General features: G+C 37.3%; 1 protein-coding gene across 4 annotated transcripts in view; it reads left to right on the plus strand.

Moving 5' to 3' along the window:
* LOC115215246 (potassium voltage-gated channel protein egl-36) overlaps nucleotides 1-19,869 on the plus strand; it is a 351,927-nt gene that overhangs the window by 125,572 nt on the left and 206,486 nt on the right. The window contains exon 2 of one of the 4 annotated variants that reach the window (XM_036505595.1): nucleotides 4,435-4,487. The exons of 2 other annotated variants lie outside the window; for them this stretch is intronic. In XM_036505595.1, the coding sequence (XP_036361488.1) occupies nucleotides 4,435-4,472 (38 nt within the window). In that variant the 3' untranslated portion in view covers nucleotides 4,473-4,487. Of the gene's footprint in view, nucleotides 1-4,434; nucleotides 4,488-19,467; nucleotides 19,550-19,869 lie in introns of those variants that run through there. One more of the 4 variants, XM_029784487.2, reaches the window with a different exon arrangement.

Raw genomic sequence — 19,869 nt, forward strand, 5'->3', positions numbered from 1 at the left:
CTTGTAATCTAGATAGAGTAACTGTAGATTTCTCAATAGTTCAGCATAGGTGTTCTCTTTTTAACTGGTCTTCATCTTTATGTTACATCCTCTGGGCAGTTAATTTCCAAAGCTGTGCATAGTTTCTCTTCTCTATCCCAAATCATTATATCAGGTCTGCTGTGCTTATATTTTATTGAGGTCTTCATTAGTACATTCCATCACTATTTCTTTTTATCATGAGCGGCTATGGCTTCTACCATATTATGGATTGTTATTTCTTTGTCCTTGAGATTATCCTTCTGACGGATTTCATTATAGATAGAGTGTCCTTTCCAGAACGTCATGTCTCATCGGTAGATAGTACCGTAATGACATTTTCGGACAACTGCTTACGATGTGGCTGATACCTTCGCTGTTAACTCCACAAAGTCTGCATCGGTTGTCACATTTTACTGCTTTTTCTGCATCTCTATCCCTTTTGTGCACAGGTACATGGTTGGTATTTCTTGTTCCTGGATTGCAAACGCATACCCTTCAAAGTGGGAGGTAATAATCCGGCTACTCATCCATGATAAACTTATTTGATGTCTGATGTTACTATCATCACATAGCTTTATACTAACATGTCCATGCATCGTCTTCTGCTCATATTGTCTCACCCTTTCGTCTGATGATACGTTGCGGTAGATTCGTGCGACTTCTTTGGGAATGTATTCTAGGTTATCAGACAAAGAGTGTTACTCAAGGAGCTGCCTCTCAAGTCTTATGATGTTATCAGCCTATTGTATGCAAACTTGTTCAAGGAATGCACTTCGACACTTGGTGGTTAAAAGATCTTGCCGAAGGGATATGATGCGACATTTTGGATCGATGTTAAGCCTCTGCCACCTTGTTTTCGTTTTGAGTACAGGCAGTCTACGTCAATGTTTAGGTGGAAATTATGTGTGCGTGTCAGTATTTTTCAGGTTTTGACATCAATGGCTCGGATCTCATCAAGTGCCCAGTCAAGCAGCCCCAATGTATGTATGTATGTATGTATGTATGTATGTATGTATGTATGTATGTATGTATTCATGTCATTATTCAGTTTTATTTCAAGCTTTCTTGCCTATAGAGACAAAGTTAGTTTCCAACTTAGAGTCAAGGCTCCTTCATTGGAATTGCAACATCAACAACAGGGTATTTTTTTATATGTATATATACATGTATGTATGTATGTATGTATGTATGTATGTATGTATGTATGTATGTATGTATGTGTGTATGTATGTATAAGTGCAAATGTGTATGTTTTGCTTATGTATGTTATGTATATATGTATGCCTCTAAGTGTCTTCTTGTAAAAAAGCACATGCTCAAGGAGCGAGCGTGTCTCAGAAATTCTGCTCTCATTGACATCGATCACATTCAGACTTCACAATCTAAGAGTCGCATCGCGTATTGCTTCCTCCAGCCGACACCATTGCTACGTGCATTTATGTATTTCACTCTTCATTGCAACGTTCTGACTTATTTGTGACATACTACGAATGTGCATGAAGAGAATCAACTTTTTCTTTTTAGTTGCAAATTCAGTTCTTTAGAAGGGTTTGTCCTGAAATTGTTGGATATTAAATAAGGATAACCATCTTCTGATGGGCAAAGTAGCACCATGTCGCCTGCAAATATCAGCCAACGGATTCACTAACCAACGATTGTGATACAGCTTCCACAAACGTCTGAGCATGTCAATGCCTTCCATTAAAATTACGAAAAGGCAAAGTGACGATATGCCTCCTGCCGGAGTTCACGTTGAGCGTTTTGACTCAGCACCATTGAACCGAACACAAAGATCTAGACATTCGCATAAAGACTTCGCATAACTAGATGATGCCCATAAATCCAAACTCCTGCAAACCCCCACCCCATAGTATGTCACACAGTATGCGATCACATATGCCATTTCGAGGCACATTTATGTCTGAAAATAGCATTATTCCACACTGCACCCATATTATAAGGTCGATCCGGCCCTAGCTGAAGACAGACAGACAGAAAATGGAAAGTCCAGGAGGTGGCGGATGCAGTAAAGGAAAGCCTTACGATCAGAGAAATATTGGGACACACTCAGGTCAATAGACATGGTCTGGGGGTGCGTAACAAAAATGGAAAGATGGACAGCGACCCGGGAAAGATGAGGAAAGGTCTGATTTTAGAAAAGGAAGAAGATGCAATACGAATCCTGAAGATAGTACAGTAGAGCCAACAGGACCAGTAGATGATGTGGAAAGGTGCTTTCCAGAAGTGTCTCAGCTGGAACAACCTGTGGAATGTGGCACTTCTGAGAATACCTTTTATCCTCAGATCTATCTATGATCTCTCATCTATGATCTACATTCGAATATGGACCTTGGGAATTTCTTACCACTACTCAGGACTTTCAAGCAACACAAACACTAACAAGTCATTGTCAGTAACTATATAACTAATAGTTACTCTCAGAACTACAGCGAAAGACATTAAATATAAAATAAACCACTTATTATATTATATTATAGCAACTTCTAGCTTATACAAATGCAGAATTTGAATCAGAGACAGGCATTAAAGGTGAGTTAAGTGCATGGCTGGTACACCAAAATATAATAATATAAACATTGAAAATTGACGTCATAAGAATTTTATACGTTTCGAGACAACGTGAAATAATTCTGTTTTGGAAGAGTGGATCCCAAAGCACATAAAACTAATGGCATGTGAATATTGGGTTCAAAAACCCCTTTCGTATTAAGACGTCGGCTGACTGTGGGACATGAACCCACATATCCAATTAAAATATTAGTTACGTCTACAGGAGGTGTGGATTCGTGTTAGATGGGCAACCTTCGATTTTTTTTTTATCTAAAGGATTTTTCAGCCCAAAATTTACATGTTATTATTCATACCTTTAAGTGCTTCGAAATCCGGTGCTCCAAGAAAGAAATATTAACTGCTGAATCGAGAGAAAATGAATAACAGATTTGCGCAAAATAGTTGTTTTTCGTTAAAAAATTCCCAGTATTTCAATGACAAAACTCCATATTATCTTTGCTGTAATTACATTGCTATTAACAAAAGCTGGTGATATAAATAAGTGTCAGCATTCCATTTTTGTTAGATTCTATATGAGAATACAGAGCGTGAAATCTTTATGGGAGTTCTTCGTATGAATATTCAATTGCATTGATTTTTTCTTCAACTGTGATTACCGTAAGAATGGGGTTTAGAATAATAGCATAATGCAAACTACTTTTTACAAATGCAGCCAATACATATGGAAGTATTCGCATATACATACACACATACATACATACTTACATACATACATACATACATACATACATACATACATACATACATACATACACACACATACACACATACACACATACATACATACATACGTACGTACATACATACATACATACATACATACATACATACATATATAAATACATATATACACACACGCATACATATATAGCTAATATGCATAATGCGTATTTTGTGAATAAGGAAATTATAAAACACTTATAGATTATAAAAGTACATATACATCACACACACACAATCACATACAAATGAATTTATGTATATGTATATGTATAAACACATACATGCTTTCGTACATATGATTGCTTATTCACAGCCATGTACTATAAGGAGATAACTGAGGAGGTAGAGAGGTAGGAGTAGAAAGCTGGAGAAAAATGGTGACGGAAGGAGGAGGAAAGCAAGAATAAAAGACGGGGAATAGTGGGAAAAGATGAAGAGAAATGTGAAAAGAAAGGCAGAGAGAGAGGGAGCGAGAAAAGAGCGTGGAGGAAGTGCAAGAGAAAGGGGAAGCGATGAAGGAGGAGAGAGAGGGAGGAAGGGGGAACGATGAAGGAGGAAAGAGAGGGAGAAAAGAGGAGCGATGAAGGAGGAAAGAGAAGGAAAAGGACAAGAATTGTAGAGAAGAACGGAAAACAGGTGGTTTTACTTGGAGAAACACAAGGGCCGTGTGCACTAATACTTTAACAGAGGCATATAAGACCGATGGGGTCGTTTTCCAGTATCCGAGTATGAATTTACTTTCACCTATAGAAAGGGGGGAATTGCTCTGCTTTTCTGTGGAGATGCTTGTTTCCCAGGATTTTGTTAGAATTACCCTTCTGTCTACAGTGCAAAGCCTTCATCTCTGGCTTGCTTTCTTCCATAGTCTGCGATTCTTCAGCTGTTATCAAAGTCTGTACCAGTTTTCTTTTAATTGTTTGATGTAACTTGCAAGTTTAGTAGTATTCCGTTTTTTTGATGTTTCTAAATGAGACGTGGTTGAAATAACTTCAGTTAAAGGGTCATTCAGTCAATCTGGTGTATCATTTTAGGTTGGTGTTCATGTTTTCACCCACAAATTTTACTTATTCTTCTTAAATAATTTCCTCGGTGTTACAGGCTGCATTCAACAGACATACGGTGGTGTTCCTGAATGAATGAGCCACAATTCTTAGGAACGTTTGGCAGAGGACAGTAGCTGGCAGAAACGTTAGCACGCCGGGCGAAATGCTTAGCGGTATTTTCGTCTGCCGTTACGTTCTGAGTTCAAATTCCATCGATGTCGACTTTGCTTTTCATCATTTCGGGGTCGATAAATCAAGTACCAGTGACGCACTGGGGTCGATGTAATCGACTTAATCCCTTTGTCTGTCCTTGTTTGTCCCCTCTGTGTTTAGCCTCTTGTGGGTAGTAAAGAAATAGGTATTTCGTCTGCCGTTACGTTCTGAGTTCAAATTCCGCCGATGTCGACTTTGCCTTTCATCATTTCAGGGTCGATAAATTAAGTACCAGTTACGCACTAGGATCGATGTAATCGACATAATCCCCTTGTCTGTCCTTGTTTGTCCCCTCTATGTTTAGCTCCTTGTGGGCAATAATGAAATAAGCGGACAGAAGCTCTATGATGATCGGTGCTGCCTAAAGTGCAACAGAATTTTTTATCATGTTGTTTACCATAATGTTTAATAGGTAAAACTGTCAGCAAGTGATGGAATTGGGGAGAAATTCGTTATGTTAGGTGAGGAGCATTTAATCATCAACATTTAGACTATTTTGGTAGAAGGCAATGTTCATTTCTATATAAAATCTAATTGAGAACCTAGAGAACTCTTTATCTAACTAGTGTCTAAAAGACACATACTGATTGTTCATTTCTACATTGGCGTATTCAGAAGATCCAATAGGTATGTATGGAGCAGGTATTCTATGATTTCGCATATGGACTAACCACTTGGTCCCCTCATGCATCTAAAATGCAATTCTAGTTTCAAGTACTAAATAACATGACTTTCCCTGAAAAGTACTGAACGCACTAATACAATCCTGGTGTACTGACCCACTCGAGGCACAGGCAATTGTTCGCTTATATCTGTTTATATCCAGTACCATGGGTAAACAAAACGAGTGGAGATTATAGGGACAAATTTATAAAAATAGAGGTTTACAATAGAGGTTTACAAAACTGAGTACGAGAAACGAGACATGAAAATATCACAGTGTAAACGGAAGTGGAATTAGTCGTTCCAACATGGAGGCAATTTCTTGAAACCTTCACGGAACCATCATGGAACTTTACAGGTCCCAAATTGATCTAATGGCTAAAATTAAGCGCCCTCTACAAGATGTGTTTGACCTTTATGTACGCAGTGAGCAGGCCAATTCTGTGAGGTCATATAAGGTGCTCTTTTCAACTTTTCAAAAAAATTACAGGACGACAGAAGTTACCTTTCTACCCACATTTTTTATTCCAAATCGAAATGAAGAGGAAGAAAGGAAAAAGAGAAGAGAAAACAGGGAGAGGAAGGCCAAAAGTAATAAAAAATAACAACAGCTATATTAATGATGAAGAAGATGGTAAAGATGAAGATGATAATAATGGTGATGATGGTGAGGATAATTGGCACAACTATTGGGCGTTAAAAGGGTTACCGTCTAAATATATTTATTATCCGACAAAGTAGCAACACCCGATACATAAATATGAACTTGCCAAATTTCGTGTTATGAAAAGTCCTAATCGAAACGCATAGACACACATTGATACACTCCACAGAGAGAGAGGGGGGGGGAGAAATGCAAACACATACAAGTGTACAAAAGCACACACACTGGTACACATACACATACAAACACGGAAAGGTAAACACGCGCACATATACACAGGCGTACGCATGTATATGTGTGGAAAGATAAATATGGAAATAAATATATAGATATATAAGAGAAACAATATTGTAACAAATATGGAAGTAAACAAGATACATGTGTGTATGTATATGTGTGCGTGGTAATATATATATATATATGTGTGTGTGTATATATATGTATATATATATGTGTGCGTGTATATATATGTATATATAAATATATATATATATATATATATATATATATATATATACGCATATATACACACACATATATATACACACACACATACACACACACACACACACACACACACACACACACATACACACATATATATATATGTATAATATTGCGGATATATATCAGGTGTATGTATATAATGCACACACATCTCTCTGTGTGTGAATATTATTGCGAATAAGGTTAGAAAATACAAAACAACATTGCTTCATCATCACCATCATCATCATTATTAATTTTTTTACATTTCCATCTTTTTTACATATATTATACTAATATATTTATTATTATATATATTATTCACATTATTATTATTAATATTATTATTATTATCATTATTATTATTATTATTATTATTATTGAGTGAGAGAGCAGTTCATGCCATCAAAGTGACACTTATTATTATTATTATTATATTATTATTATTATTATTATTTGTTTACGATTCTGCTTTTTGTTTTTACTTTCACTTTGGCTTTTCGTGTTTTTGCTCTTGTTTCATTCACCTTAAGTGCAAAGACTAGTGCAGCTGTCAATAAAATAATATTGCTTTATATATGGAACATATGGAATTATTTATAGACCGTAAAGGTGCCTTCACTGAGGCTGGTCAAAGAGGCGTTAATGCCCGATATGGTTTATCATGTTTACGTTTTTAATAACATCAATTTGATCAAACGATATATTCTCTGTTCTGCCGCCTGCCTAGAGCAAGGTGATACTACTTATGAAAACAAATGCTTATATATATATATATATATATATATATATATATATATATAGAGAGAGAGAGAGAGAGAGAGAGAGAGAGAGAGAGAGAGAGACAGACAGACAGACAGACAGACAGACAGACAGACAGACAGACAGACAGACAGACAGACAGACAGACAGACAGAGACAGAGAGACAGATACAGAGAGACAGAGAGAGAGAGAGAGACAGACACAGAGAGAGACAGACACAGAGAGAGACAGACACAGGGAGAGACAGACAGAGAGAGAGAGAGAGAGAGAGAGAGAGAGAAATTATTTGATTTGATTTGATCTAGTTTCAGCTCATGAACTGTGGCCATGCTGGGGCACCGCCATTTGGTGTTGATACATAATTTTACTTCACGAAATTCTTTTTAAAAATTGACATTTGGTGCATGAGGGAGTTTGATGCGGCTGCCCTCATATGCATCTCCTACTGTGAAGTTGGTTCATCTGGGACACTTGACAGTAAGAGATCCACTTTCGTTTTAAAAACACCTACATCCACCCCATGCAGTTCTCTCAGGTCCTTCGAGAAGATATTAAAGAGCTGTGGTCCCCAGTAGCTTATATGCTGCATAGAGGCTATCTTTTCGCGCAGCTTCGTTGGATTGTCTCAAGTTCTGTAATTAATTTGGAACTCGTTGGTGACCATAGCTGGAAGCAATAATCAAAGTGGCTCACTACAAATGTCCTCCGGATGACTATCGTGGTTTCTCGATCTCTTGTTCTAAAACTTCTAAGAATCTATCCGGTCAGCTGCCTGCATTTCATTGCCAACATAGCAGCATGCACATGGAAGGGTGCATCAATACTCATGTAAATGCCCAGTTTTTGCATTGACTGTGTCTCTGGTATTGCAATCCCTCCATGTCCAATGTATTTAATTGGTATTGCATTTAGTTTTGCATGCTGATAGCACTAGGCTATTGATACATACATACATACATACATACATACATACATACATACATACATACACACACACACACACACACACACACACACACACACACATATATATATATAATATTGAATTTCTAAATGTCTCAAAGAGACATGAGCGGTGGTGGAGCGATAGAGGGGTTGTATAATGTCAACATAACGTGACAATCCCGTAAAGGGAATTACACCACCGCTAGGGCTAAATAGCGGTGGTGTAATTCCCTTTACGGGATTGTCACGTTATGTTGACATTATACAACCACTCTCTCTCTCTCTCTATATATATATATATATATATATATATATATACTAACATTGTGTGTGTATTAAATCTTACTTTCTTAAATCTTTATATCCATACTGTTTTATGGAGAATTTCCGTGAGAATTTCTCGTGACAAGTAGTGCAGACTATTCGAACAAGATAAATATGGTTGTACATAACTATATAAACATATATAGAGAGTCATAGAAAAAGTACTAAGCTAACAAAGAATAAGTCCTAAGGTCGATTTGTTCGTCTAAAGGTGATGTTCCAGCATGTACAAGAATAAAAGATTATATATATATTCTTTTTAGAAATTAACACTTGTTGCATAAGGGAGTTTGATGTCGCTACTCTCATCTGCACCTTCTTCTGTGAAGTTGGTTCATCTGGGACATTTGACAGTAAGAGATCCAGTTTCGTTTTGAAAACACCTACATCCACCAACATGCAGGTCTCTTAGGTCCTTCGGGGATATATATGTATATCCTTGTTTTTCCTGTGTCCCTTTCTGTAGAAGAGCGTAGGCTCGAAACGTAAAAGACTTTTTCTATTCCTGAGCGTTATACTAATACATCTGTTTTTGTACACCACCTGTCTTCGTCTTTTGTTGTTTTCGTAAACTCTCCATATATATATAGATAGATAGATAGATAGATAGATAGATAGATAGATAGATAGATAGATAGAAATAAGACGTGTGTGTGTGTGGCTTTTGGGAACTGAATCTCCAAGTGCATTTAATGATATGTTAAAATTAGGTTGAAAACCTTTTTGCATAGAAACAATCGAAGGCTGTCCGTGGGACATTTGTCAAGATATGCTTATCCCAGCATGGGTGTGTCTTCAAGAAGCTCGCTTTGCATCTAGGTGGTTTCGGATTCAGTTCCATAGTGCGGTCCTTTGAGCAAGTGCCTTTTACTTTGTCCCTGGGCCGACAAAAAAACCTTGTGAGTGGATTTAATAGGTGCAAACTGAAAGAAGCCCATTGTGCATACGTGTAGGTGTACGTGCGTGTTTGTGTGTGTGCATGTCTGTATGTCTGTGCGCGCGCGTGTGTGTATGTAGCTGTGTTTGTTTCCCCCCACAGCTTGGCAACCCGTGGTGGTTTGCTTTCTTCCTCGTAACTGTGTAAAACATACTGAAAGCATAAGGACCAGGCTTACAGACAAAATTAAGTACTACAAAATTAAGTGTATATATATATATATATTAATTAGGGTATCTACGAGATACCACCATGCTGAAAATAGCAGCCATGATCTGACTCTAATACCACCTTAATTGTCCATATATCAACACGGAGAGAAAATAAAGAGACAAGATGAAACTAGTACAAAATTACTGGATAATTCTAGATCCGGATTTCTGACTTTGCATTTATGAATGCTTTGCCTCGTCAGTAGAATACACACAGAGGAGAAACATAAATACATATATATATATATATATAAATACAACATTTTGAACTGGCCATGATGCATACGTGCATATAAATATAGGCATACGTTCGTATATGTAAGTATTCGTATGTTTTTTATTTTTCCTTTTCAATATTTCCAATTTCTTCTAGATGTTATGGATCTAGGAGATATTAAGCTTAAATGCTGTATAAATAATCTGCTAGAAAAGGCAGTCAATTATCAACTAGTCTTAACAAAATACATTTGTTCACATTAAAATATTGTATTTGATACTTATAAAAGTCTCTATGTTGATAATTCGAGAAACTTTATGTATAAACACCAATTTATTAATCAATTTAGCAGTCTACCTAGCAGATAGCCTCCCCACCAAACAAAAGAGGTGGTCAAGCTTGGGATGCCTTTCATCATAGATGTGATCTATAACGGTTCACTATAACATCTGCATGAAACGTACATACAAATTTATTATATGCAACCTACTCAGCATATATAAAATCCGATATCATAACTGAATTTGCTATTTTAAAGACGAGCGAATGATTGTGTGCGGGGCGAGTGTCGGTATCACTTGTATAGGTATATACATTTATGTGTGTGTGTGTGTGTGTGTGTGTGTGTGTGTGTGTGTGTGTATGTATGTATGTATGTATGTATGTATGTATGTATGTATATGTATAATATATATTTACACACACACATGTGTACACGCACACACGTATCTCTATACACACTTATATGTACACATGTACAGATACATCTCTTTCTCTCTTGGTCAGCCTCACTCTCATACACAGACCAACATACATGAATATAGAGATTAGATATTTTCTGCATGTCTATACACGTCTACATATGTATTTCTTTATCTGTGGATCCATACAATCGCCATTTTTCTTTATACTTGCATATACGTATATATATATATATATATATATATATATATATATATATATATATATATATATATATATATATATTTATAAATGAGGGTGAAAAATTGATATTAATTTAATAATACCATTAATTTAGCAATGAAACAATTGTTCAGGGTCAATCTATTTCTTCGTTATGTTTCACTTTCCTTCCGTTAAATGTAATGTTATTTCTACTTGGAAACATCTTTTCTGTGGCTATACTAACGGAGCTATTTTTAGCACTAGAGCTATCCACATAGTGGTAACTCTCTAATAATTTATGTATATATATATATATATATATATATATATATATATATATATATATATATAGGCATTGTTCAGAGGGCTTTTGTGTGTCTGCGTGGTTTTTTTTGTGTTGTTTTGTTTAATTCTTAATTGTTTGTTGTTGTTGGGTTTTTTCCTTGTCTGTATAGTTATTGGGTAAGTAGAATTATTTGCATGTTTTCAAATTCAATCTTGTTACATTGTATATTATCTGTATGTGTGTGTGTGTGCGTGTGTGTGTGTGTTTGTGTGTGTATGTACGTAGGTGGGACTGGCCGAAACTTGGAAGTTACTCTCAATACTATTCTTGTTGAAGAATAATAAATTTCTTCTCTGTCGAAAGCGTTGGGTAATCCTTCAGTTAAATGCAAAATTGTTTTTATTATAACATAGTATATATATATATATATATATATATATATATAAATATATGTGCGGCCATGTATATTATATATATATATCGCCATGATAGATCGTTAGCCACTACACACATATTTTTCTCTCCTTGTTTCTCTCCTTGCTTTTTCTATGTCCCTTTCTGTAGAAGAGCGTAGGCTCGAAACGTAAAAGACTTTTTCTTTTCCTGAGCGTTATACTAATACATCTGTTTGTTTTGTACATCACCTGTCTTCGTCATTTGTTTTTTTCGTAAACTCTCCTATATATATATATATATATATACATTAAATTTATGCGGCTCGAAACAAACCGATTGAAATCTCTAAAAAATTCGTTAGTACCGTATTGGTCCAATTTCGGGGTTAGTTTACAAGAAATTTTCCCCTCTTGTAAATTATGTATAAATTTTACCTTCAAAGGCATTTTTTGATATGCTGGCCATTGATAAAATTCTTTTCCCGAAAAAAATGTTATCCTATATCAATTATATATATATATATATTATATGTACACACACCACACACACACACACACACGCATACACACACATATGGGGGAGAAACAAAGTGAGGAGCAGAATTGTATAGGCACATATGGACAATGTCTAGTGGGCGTATTTTGGGCTACGATAGATCCCACGCTCCTCACAAACACACACACATACGCACACGCACACATGCAAAAACTCACACACATTCACACACACATGTAAGCATTCGCTCAGCTTTATATGCATGCATGTTCATTTGTGTATGTACGTATTATGTATATAGGTATACATACATATATGTATGTACTTGAGTATTTGTGTAGACCCGTAAAAATGTTCGTCTGTTGAGGTATCCCTGTTTGGATTCCCAGTACTCCACTTACTTCTGTATCAGCAGCGTGCCTGTGCTCAGCTGGGTGTGTCCCTTGGATTGTGTTGAAATAAAAAAGAGAATGTGATATAGAATCGAGCGTTGATCAAAGAATTCTTAATTAATAATATTGGCGTAAGGTTTAATTGGGGTGATAACAGAAAACGAGACGATATAAGGATAGCTGTGGAGATGCCGTTACCGTTGGTAATGATTGACATGGTGGAGGTGGTTGTGGTTGTGGTGGTGGTGATGGTGGTGGTGGTTGTGGTGGTGGTGGTTGTGGTGGTGGTGGTAGTGGTGGTGGTGGTGATGGTGGTGGTGGTCGTCGTCGTCGTCGTGTTGTTTGTGGTTGTGATGGTGGTGGTGGTGGTTGTTGTAGTGGTGGTGGTGGTGGTGGTGGTTGTGGTGGTGGTGATGGTGGTGGTGGTGGTTGCGGTGGTGGTGGTGGTGGTGTTTGTGGTTGTGGTGGTGGTGTTTGTGGTTGTGGTGGTGGTGGTGGTGGTGGTGGTGGTTGTGGTGGTGGTGGTAGTGGTGGTGGTGGTGGTGTTTGTGGTTGTGGTGGTGGTGATGGTGGTGGTGTGGTGGTGGTGGTGGTGGTGGTGTTTGTGGTTGTGGTGGTGGTGGTTGTGGTGGTGGTGGTTGTGGTGGTGTGATGGTGGTGGTGGTGTTGCGGTGGTGGTGGTGGTGTTTGTGGTTGTGGTGGTGGTGTTTGTGGTTGTGGTGGTGGTGATGGTGGTGGTGGTTGTGGTGGTGGTGGTAGTGGTGGTGGTGGTGGTGTTGTGGTTGTGGTGGTGGTGATGGTGGTGGTGGTGGTTGCGGTGGTGGTGGTGGTGTTGTGGTTGTGGTGGTGGTGTTTGTGGTTGTGGTGGTGGTGATGGTGGTGGTGGTTGTGGTGGTGGTGGTAGTGGTGGTGGTGGTGGTGTTTGTGGTTGTGATGGTGGTGATGGTGGTGGTGGTGGTGGTGGTGGTGGTGGTGGTGGTGGTGGTGATGCTTGTGGTGGTGATGGTGGTGGTGGTCGTCGTCGTGATGTAGATTAGGCCCTCCGTTGCTTACGACGCCGAGTGCTCCAATTTATCCTGATCGTGAAACTAATGTGCAAGTGGTTGAGCATTCCACAGACGCGTTTGTTTATTCTTAACGTAGTTCTCGGAGAGATTCAGCGCAACACGGAATGTTACGAGAGCGGCCCTTTGAATTTTAGCCAGTTGAGTGAACTGGAGCAACATGAAATAAAATCTCTTGCTCAATGACACAACGTACTGCCGGGAATCGAACTCAGGACCTTACGATCGCGAGCCGACTATCCATTAAACCACGCGTCTTCACTCGTGATGAAGATAATAATCATATTGATGATGATGATGATGAGGAGGAGGAGGATGACAGATATGCTTGTTGTATTTCTGGTTGTGATAATGATGATAATTATGATGATGATTGTATTGATGACGACGACAAATATAAAGCTGCTGCTGTTGCTATTGTGGTGCTATTTCTGCTGATAATAACGATTATTGTGTTGGGGATGGATACGTTGATGACGACGACGATGATGATAATGATGATGATGATGATGATGATGATGATGATGATGATGATAAAGATAACGATAATGATATCGGTATTTTTAACAAACAAGCCCATAAGCATGTAGAGGCCGCAAGTGTTTGGCAATGTGATGTGATGATAGTCATGCCTATCGCTTGGCCGAGTAGTCTCAACCCACCGAAAAAATGTCGAACTCAAAGATTCAAAAGGTTTATTTAAAAAGAAAAGGAAGACCAATGAAATCCTCGTATGTTTTCTGGAGAAAAAACATAGAAGAAGAGGAAGAAGAAAAAGAAGAAGAAGGGATGGAGGAAGGGAAAGGGGAGAAGGAGAGTTGCAAGAGAAGGGAAGGAAGCGTTGCTGTTTTCGATGTTCAAGTAAACAGACTTCAATGTCAGAGCTCCAGTGGAAAAGTAATTCTAACAAAGATCACTGAACGAATATTTGATACATTTTAACTTAGATCGCACTATTTCATCCAGAGTTGGAATAAAAGTTACATCTGAACATTATTTAAGCAATACATATTTCTACCATAGTCAATATGTAATATTTAGCAACCAATATGTGTTGCTAACTATAGTCGTGGTAACATTAGTTACGATAACGCGAAAACAAGAAAGCAACAAAAAAGAAAAAGATATTGCACACTGAAATTATTTCCAAGCATGAAAGGAAATTTTTAAAATATGTAATTACCAAACAGGCAGAGTCTCATGCTCAGACACTTGCGTTTGCAAATTAGAATTCACTCACACATACTCATACGCACGCCCGCACACACATACACACAATAATGTTGAAACTATTAATTTGAATAGGAACAAAGAATAAACATCACGACCAGTGACGATAGCACCAACACTAATAATAAATATTCTATCTATAGCAAGCATTGTTGATAAAAGGGAGTAAAGAGATTCGAACCATTTAAAGAATTTGAAAAAGAATGAAGGAGGTATTACTCTTTTACTCTTTTACTTGTTTCGGTCATTTGACTGCAGCCATGCTGGAGCACCGCCTTTAGTCGAGCAAATCGACCCCAGGACTTATTCTTTGTAAGCCCAGTACTTATTTTATCGGTCTCTTTGCCGAACCGCTAAGTGACGGGGACGTAAACACACCAGCATCGGTTGTCAAGCAATGCTAGGGGGACAAACACAGACACACAAACATATACACACACACACACATACATATATATATATATATACATATATACGACAGGCTTCTTTCAGTTTCCGTCTACCAAATCCACCCACAAGGCATTGGTCGGCCCGGGGCTATAGCAGAAGACACTTGCCCAAGATGCCACGCAGTGGGACTGAACCCGGAACCATGTGGTTGGTTAGCAAGCTACTTACCACACAGCCACTCCTGCGCCTATGTGGAAAAGAACAATGGTTTCCTGCGCGATAAATTTGTCCAAAAATTGTGAGAAGACAATTTTTAAAGATTAATTTTGTGACAATTATATAATAGTTACTTCTTTGTGACTACGGGGTGGGTATAAGCATGATGTTGTTTTTATGTATTTCTAGAATTGAGGTGTATTCAGTGATAGGGGCTAGCTGATTTTGTAATTTTATGTATGCGTTATTAGGTTTCAGTCGTGTGGTTTCTCAGAGTATCTCTTATGAAGTTACAATATCAGTAAATTCTGTAGTTTTAAAACTAAAGAAAAAGAATCCACATTCTCTCAAAAGAAAGGTTAGATAGAGCCCTGGCAAAAGTGGGATCCAACATGTGCTCGCTCAACCGAGCAATGTTTAGAGAAGCGGGTGGTTCTTCCTGAAGAACCAGGATCATGTGAAGAGATAGTACAACTAGAGCGACATAGCCGTTATGGGACTGGTAACGCAGAGCAAGTCTCAAGAGTAAGTAGATTCTGGATCACAAGTAGAAATATTTTCACAAGCATTGATACTTGACATTTTGCCACCTTAGCAAAAGTACAGATATGGGATGAGCATGGAGGTGGTTCGTAACAAAATGCAGTCGGTTGGAGACTGCATAACGTATAGGTCCTAATAAGTTCCAAAGACCACCACACTATCCAGGAGCTCTATATTCCATAAGGCATCAGAAATAAAGTAGGACAATCGAACTGGTAATGCAAGGCAGTATGAACTGTTGCTAGACACGTGGCAGAACTTGCTATTTGAGTGTCATTTTTCGTAGACTGACAAAAAAACACTTAGAAGTAAAAATTTGACAGCAGATAATTGAAGGAGTACCAATAGCAATATCCCCCATTGTGCCGCAGAGACAAAGACTGTTTGTGCTGGTTGTGTTGAGTGAAAAGGAGGGGGTGAACAAGAAAGAGTTTTGTGCTTGGTAAACTGTTAAGTATTGATCCATTCATCAAGTAATGGCGTAAGCTTCTGGTTCAATAGCTACTTACTGAAGTGACTAAATTTGGTCGCAAATTCTGAGTGCGTGCTGGTGTGTGTGTATGTGTGAGCACGTGTGTGTGTGTGTGTGTATATATATATATATATATATATATATATATATATATATATATACATACATATATACATACACACACACACAAATACACACACACACACACACACACACACACACACACACACACATATATATATATATATTACCATGGGGTTTATTTAACTTCTTATTCGTAGCCGGTCATTAGGAAATTGAAAAATCTTTTGTAAATCAAAATAGATTCGAGAATGTATATATTTAAGTGTGAGTTTATTTTTGTACATAGATTTTTTCTTTTTCTTTTGTTAAGATAATTTTGTATTCATATAACGCGTGAATATGTCTCTTTTGTACATGCTTGTGTGCTTGCTTTTTAATTATATAGGCACGTGTACGAGCGTTTGTGCGCGCAACACGTGTGCGAATGTATGTGCATGTGTGTATGAGTACGCAAAGTGTGTGTGAGTGGGTGATTGACTGAGTATGTGTGTGTTTCGTGTACGTGTATGAGTGAATGTATTTATTAATACACAACTTGCCGATTGACTTGTCGATATACATTACCATCTGGATGAAAGCCTTAATCAGCAGTTTTGCCTGTTCTTGTCTCTTTTCACACAATGTCAGCGTACTCAGATGGAACTAATACCTCTTGGGAGGAAAGAAAACAAAGCAAAGCGATATAAAATCTATATAGCAATAAGTATTCCTGTTTGTTCTCGGTATGTGTGTGTGTGTATACATGGTGCGGTGAATATATTGACGTCTAAATTAAAAAATGAAAATGATACTGACATTTCATTTTAACAGTCTATGTATATATATATATATATCAGAATTATATAAAAATACCTTGAAATACTAAAGACTAAATTTAGTCAATATACTCGCCATTTGCTTCAACTACGGCTTCCAGACGACTTTGGAAATTACTGCAACTCCTTTGGACGGTCCCCTCGTTTAAGTTGATGAATTTCTGACATAATCCTTGCCTTCAGTTCATCTTTGGTGTTACAAGGACCTTTCTAGATCTCTTGCTCAACTGAGCCCCGCACATAATACTCAAGGGGCTTGCAGTCTGATTAGTTAGATGGCCAGATGATAAGAGTGATGTGGTCGCACAAATTATCTGACAGCCATGACTGGGTCCTCCTGCTCGTGTGCCATGGTGCAGAGTCCTGTTGCTAGACGTAAGGTCTTCCAGCAGCCATCCTCTTGACCCAGGACAGCACTACCTCCTCCAGGCGCTGTGTTGAGTCTGAGGCCGTATGGGAAGATGAATGGAGGCATAACTTGCCATCATTGGTCATCACTCCAAACACCATGATGTTGACTGAATGTTCGATTTTTATTATTCTCGGTATTTGTTTTGGGGACACGACAAGCCAAAAGTTGTTCTGTGTGTTTATCATCTGATCCTCGCAGAAATTTTTCTCGTTTGAGAAAAACAAAGGAATGTTCGGTTTGAGGGGATGCTTGAGTTTGTTCAAAACCTTCGTAGCGGGGTCTTTCCTCTTGTCCCTGATGCCTTGGGATAAAAACTGGCCTTTTCTCATCTTGTATAACGAATACTGAATGTCTTCATGCACTACCTGCCTGATAAGAAACTCAGACACTCCTTGTCCTTCGCGATGGACCTGATTGACTTGGAAGGATCGTTGTTAATCACGACCTGGATCTCTCCAACAAATTAAGCAGTTCGTTTCTTATCAGAACGATCAGAGTGAGTTTTCCGAGCTACCATTTTGTATTGAAAATATGAAATGGCGACAATTTATTCATCACACCCTGTATATATAAATAAATAAATGCATATGTGTGTATGTGTGTAAATATGTATGTATATATATGTAGGTAAATACAAATATTCTTTTATTCTTTTACTTGTTTCAGTCATGTGACTGTAGCTATGCTGGAGCACCACCTTTAGTCGAGCAAATCGACCCCAGGACTTATTCTTTATATACATGTATGTATGTAAATACATATGTGTGCGTTTTGTGTGTATGCATTTGTGCGTGTGTGTCTATGTGTGTGTACATACATATATATGTATGCATATAATTATCTATACATATGTATATATGTAAGTATATATATATATATATATATATATATATATATATATGCATGTACATTTATGTGTGTGTGTGTGTGTATGTGTGTGTACGTATGTATGTTCATATGTATGTGTGTCTGAGTTTATATGTATGAATAAAAGTTCTCTCTTAGAGGTACATAACAGAAAAATTAGGCGTTGGTAATGTGACTATTTTCATTTATTCATATCATAAATAAATAAGATAGAATTATGGTAGAATCTGCCTTTGTGCGTTAATCTTTGTCTCTGCTAAGAACAGAGTGGTCACATATTTTTATATTTTGCTGTGCTGTAGCTCGTTATAGGCTAGACATCAAGCTTATGTGGCAAGTTAATTTTTTTTTTTGTGAAATGAAATCTTGAAGTTAAAGAATTTTGTGTTAACAGACTTTTAAAAAAAATTGTCTTTGACTACGTGTCTCTATTTGGATTTGTTTCAACTTTCGTTGAAATCACCGCCAGTAGTTGTTTAACACATTTAACTCTCTACAAATATATTTGCTATAAAGGCAAAAATATTAGAGGCTAATATAAACTGGATAAGCGAATTTGCATTTTGAACAGTTACTTGACAGCGAGATTAACCAGCAAACTATTGATGTTTAAACAGTGTTTTGTTTCATTGTTGCAATGCAGTACAGGACATATTTACAGATTTAGTACTGTAAGTTACAACGAATTTAAACAATACGTCTACAAAATGTTCGTCGGCAGAAATAGAGAGAACTGATGTACATACATTTCGACCCTTGTTGGTGTCATCGTCAGTAACTGAGCACGACCGCCAACTAGCCACAAGCACATCGCTTATAAACCGACTTATATTAATGTTCGACCTCACTACCATTAAAATACAACGTCGTGTATAACATACGGTAAGCTTGACGACTGAAGTTTTAGCTTCAATTTCCTCTGAAACTTCAATTTCCTCTGCGATAGGCATACTTCCTATCCAAGGTGACATTATATTTTTAAACATTTGAATGGAAAACATTAAATTGAAAAAAAAAAGAAATAATTCAATGACTTTGAATAATTTATTTGTACTAAATGTTTTAATGTTTTTTTTTTCTTCTCTTTCTCTTTTAGGTAAGTCATATGCTTTTGTTTAAATACAATTCTGCGCTGCTGAGAATGGGAATAGACAACAAAATGATGAAATCAGTACTATAAAAAAAATGAAGAAAATCAAACAGGTATTTTCACGACAATCATCATTGTTATGTCTATCTTAATTATTTGATTTCAATAATTTCATATGAACTTTCACTGAACTACCAACGTAAACCTCCATGTTCCTGTTTTATGGGTGGCTTTGGTTGCGTTTCATGTAGCCATTTCTTGGGTTGTGTTCTTGTGTAAATGTGTCAAGTCGGAAGTATTTTATTTTATTTTATTAATAGACATTCTTTATCGTACCTACTTCAGCGATTATTATGGCTGCCATTTATATTCTCTTCTGTCAGATTTCCATTTGAAGGTCTTCATATT

The sequence above is a fragment of the Octopus sinensis genome, linkage group LG8 (genome assembly GCF_006345805.1).
Source record: "Octopus sinensis linkage group LG8, ASM634580v1, whole genome shotgun sequence".
In the NCBI taxonomy this organism is placed as follows: Eukaryota; Metazoa; Mollusca; class Cephalopoda; order Octopoda; family Octopodidae; genus Octopus; species Octopus sinensis.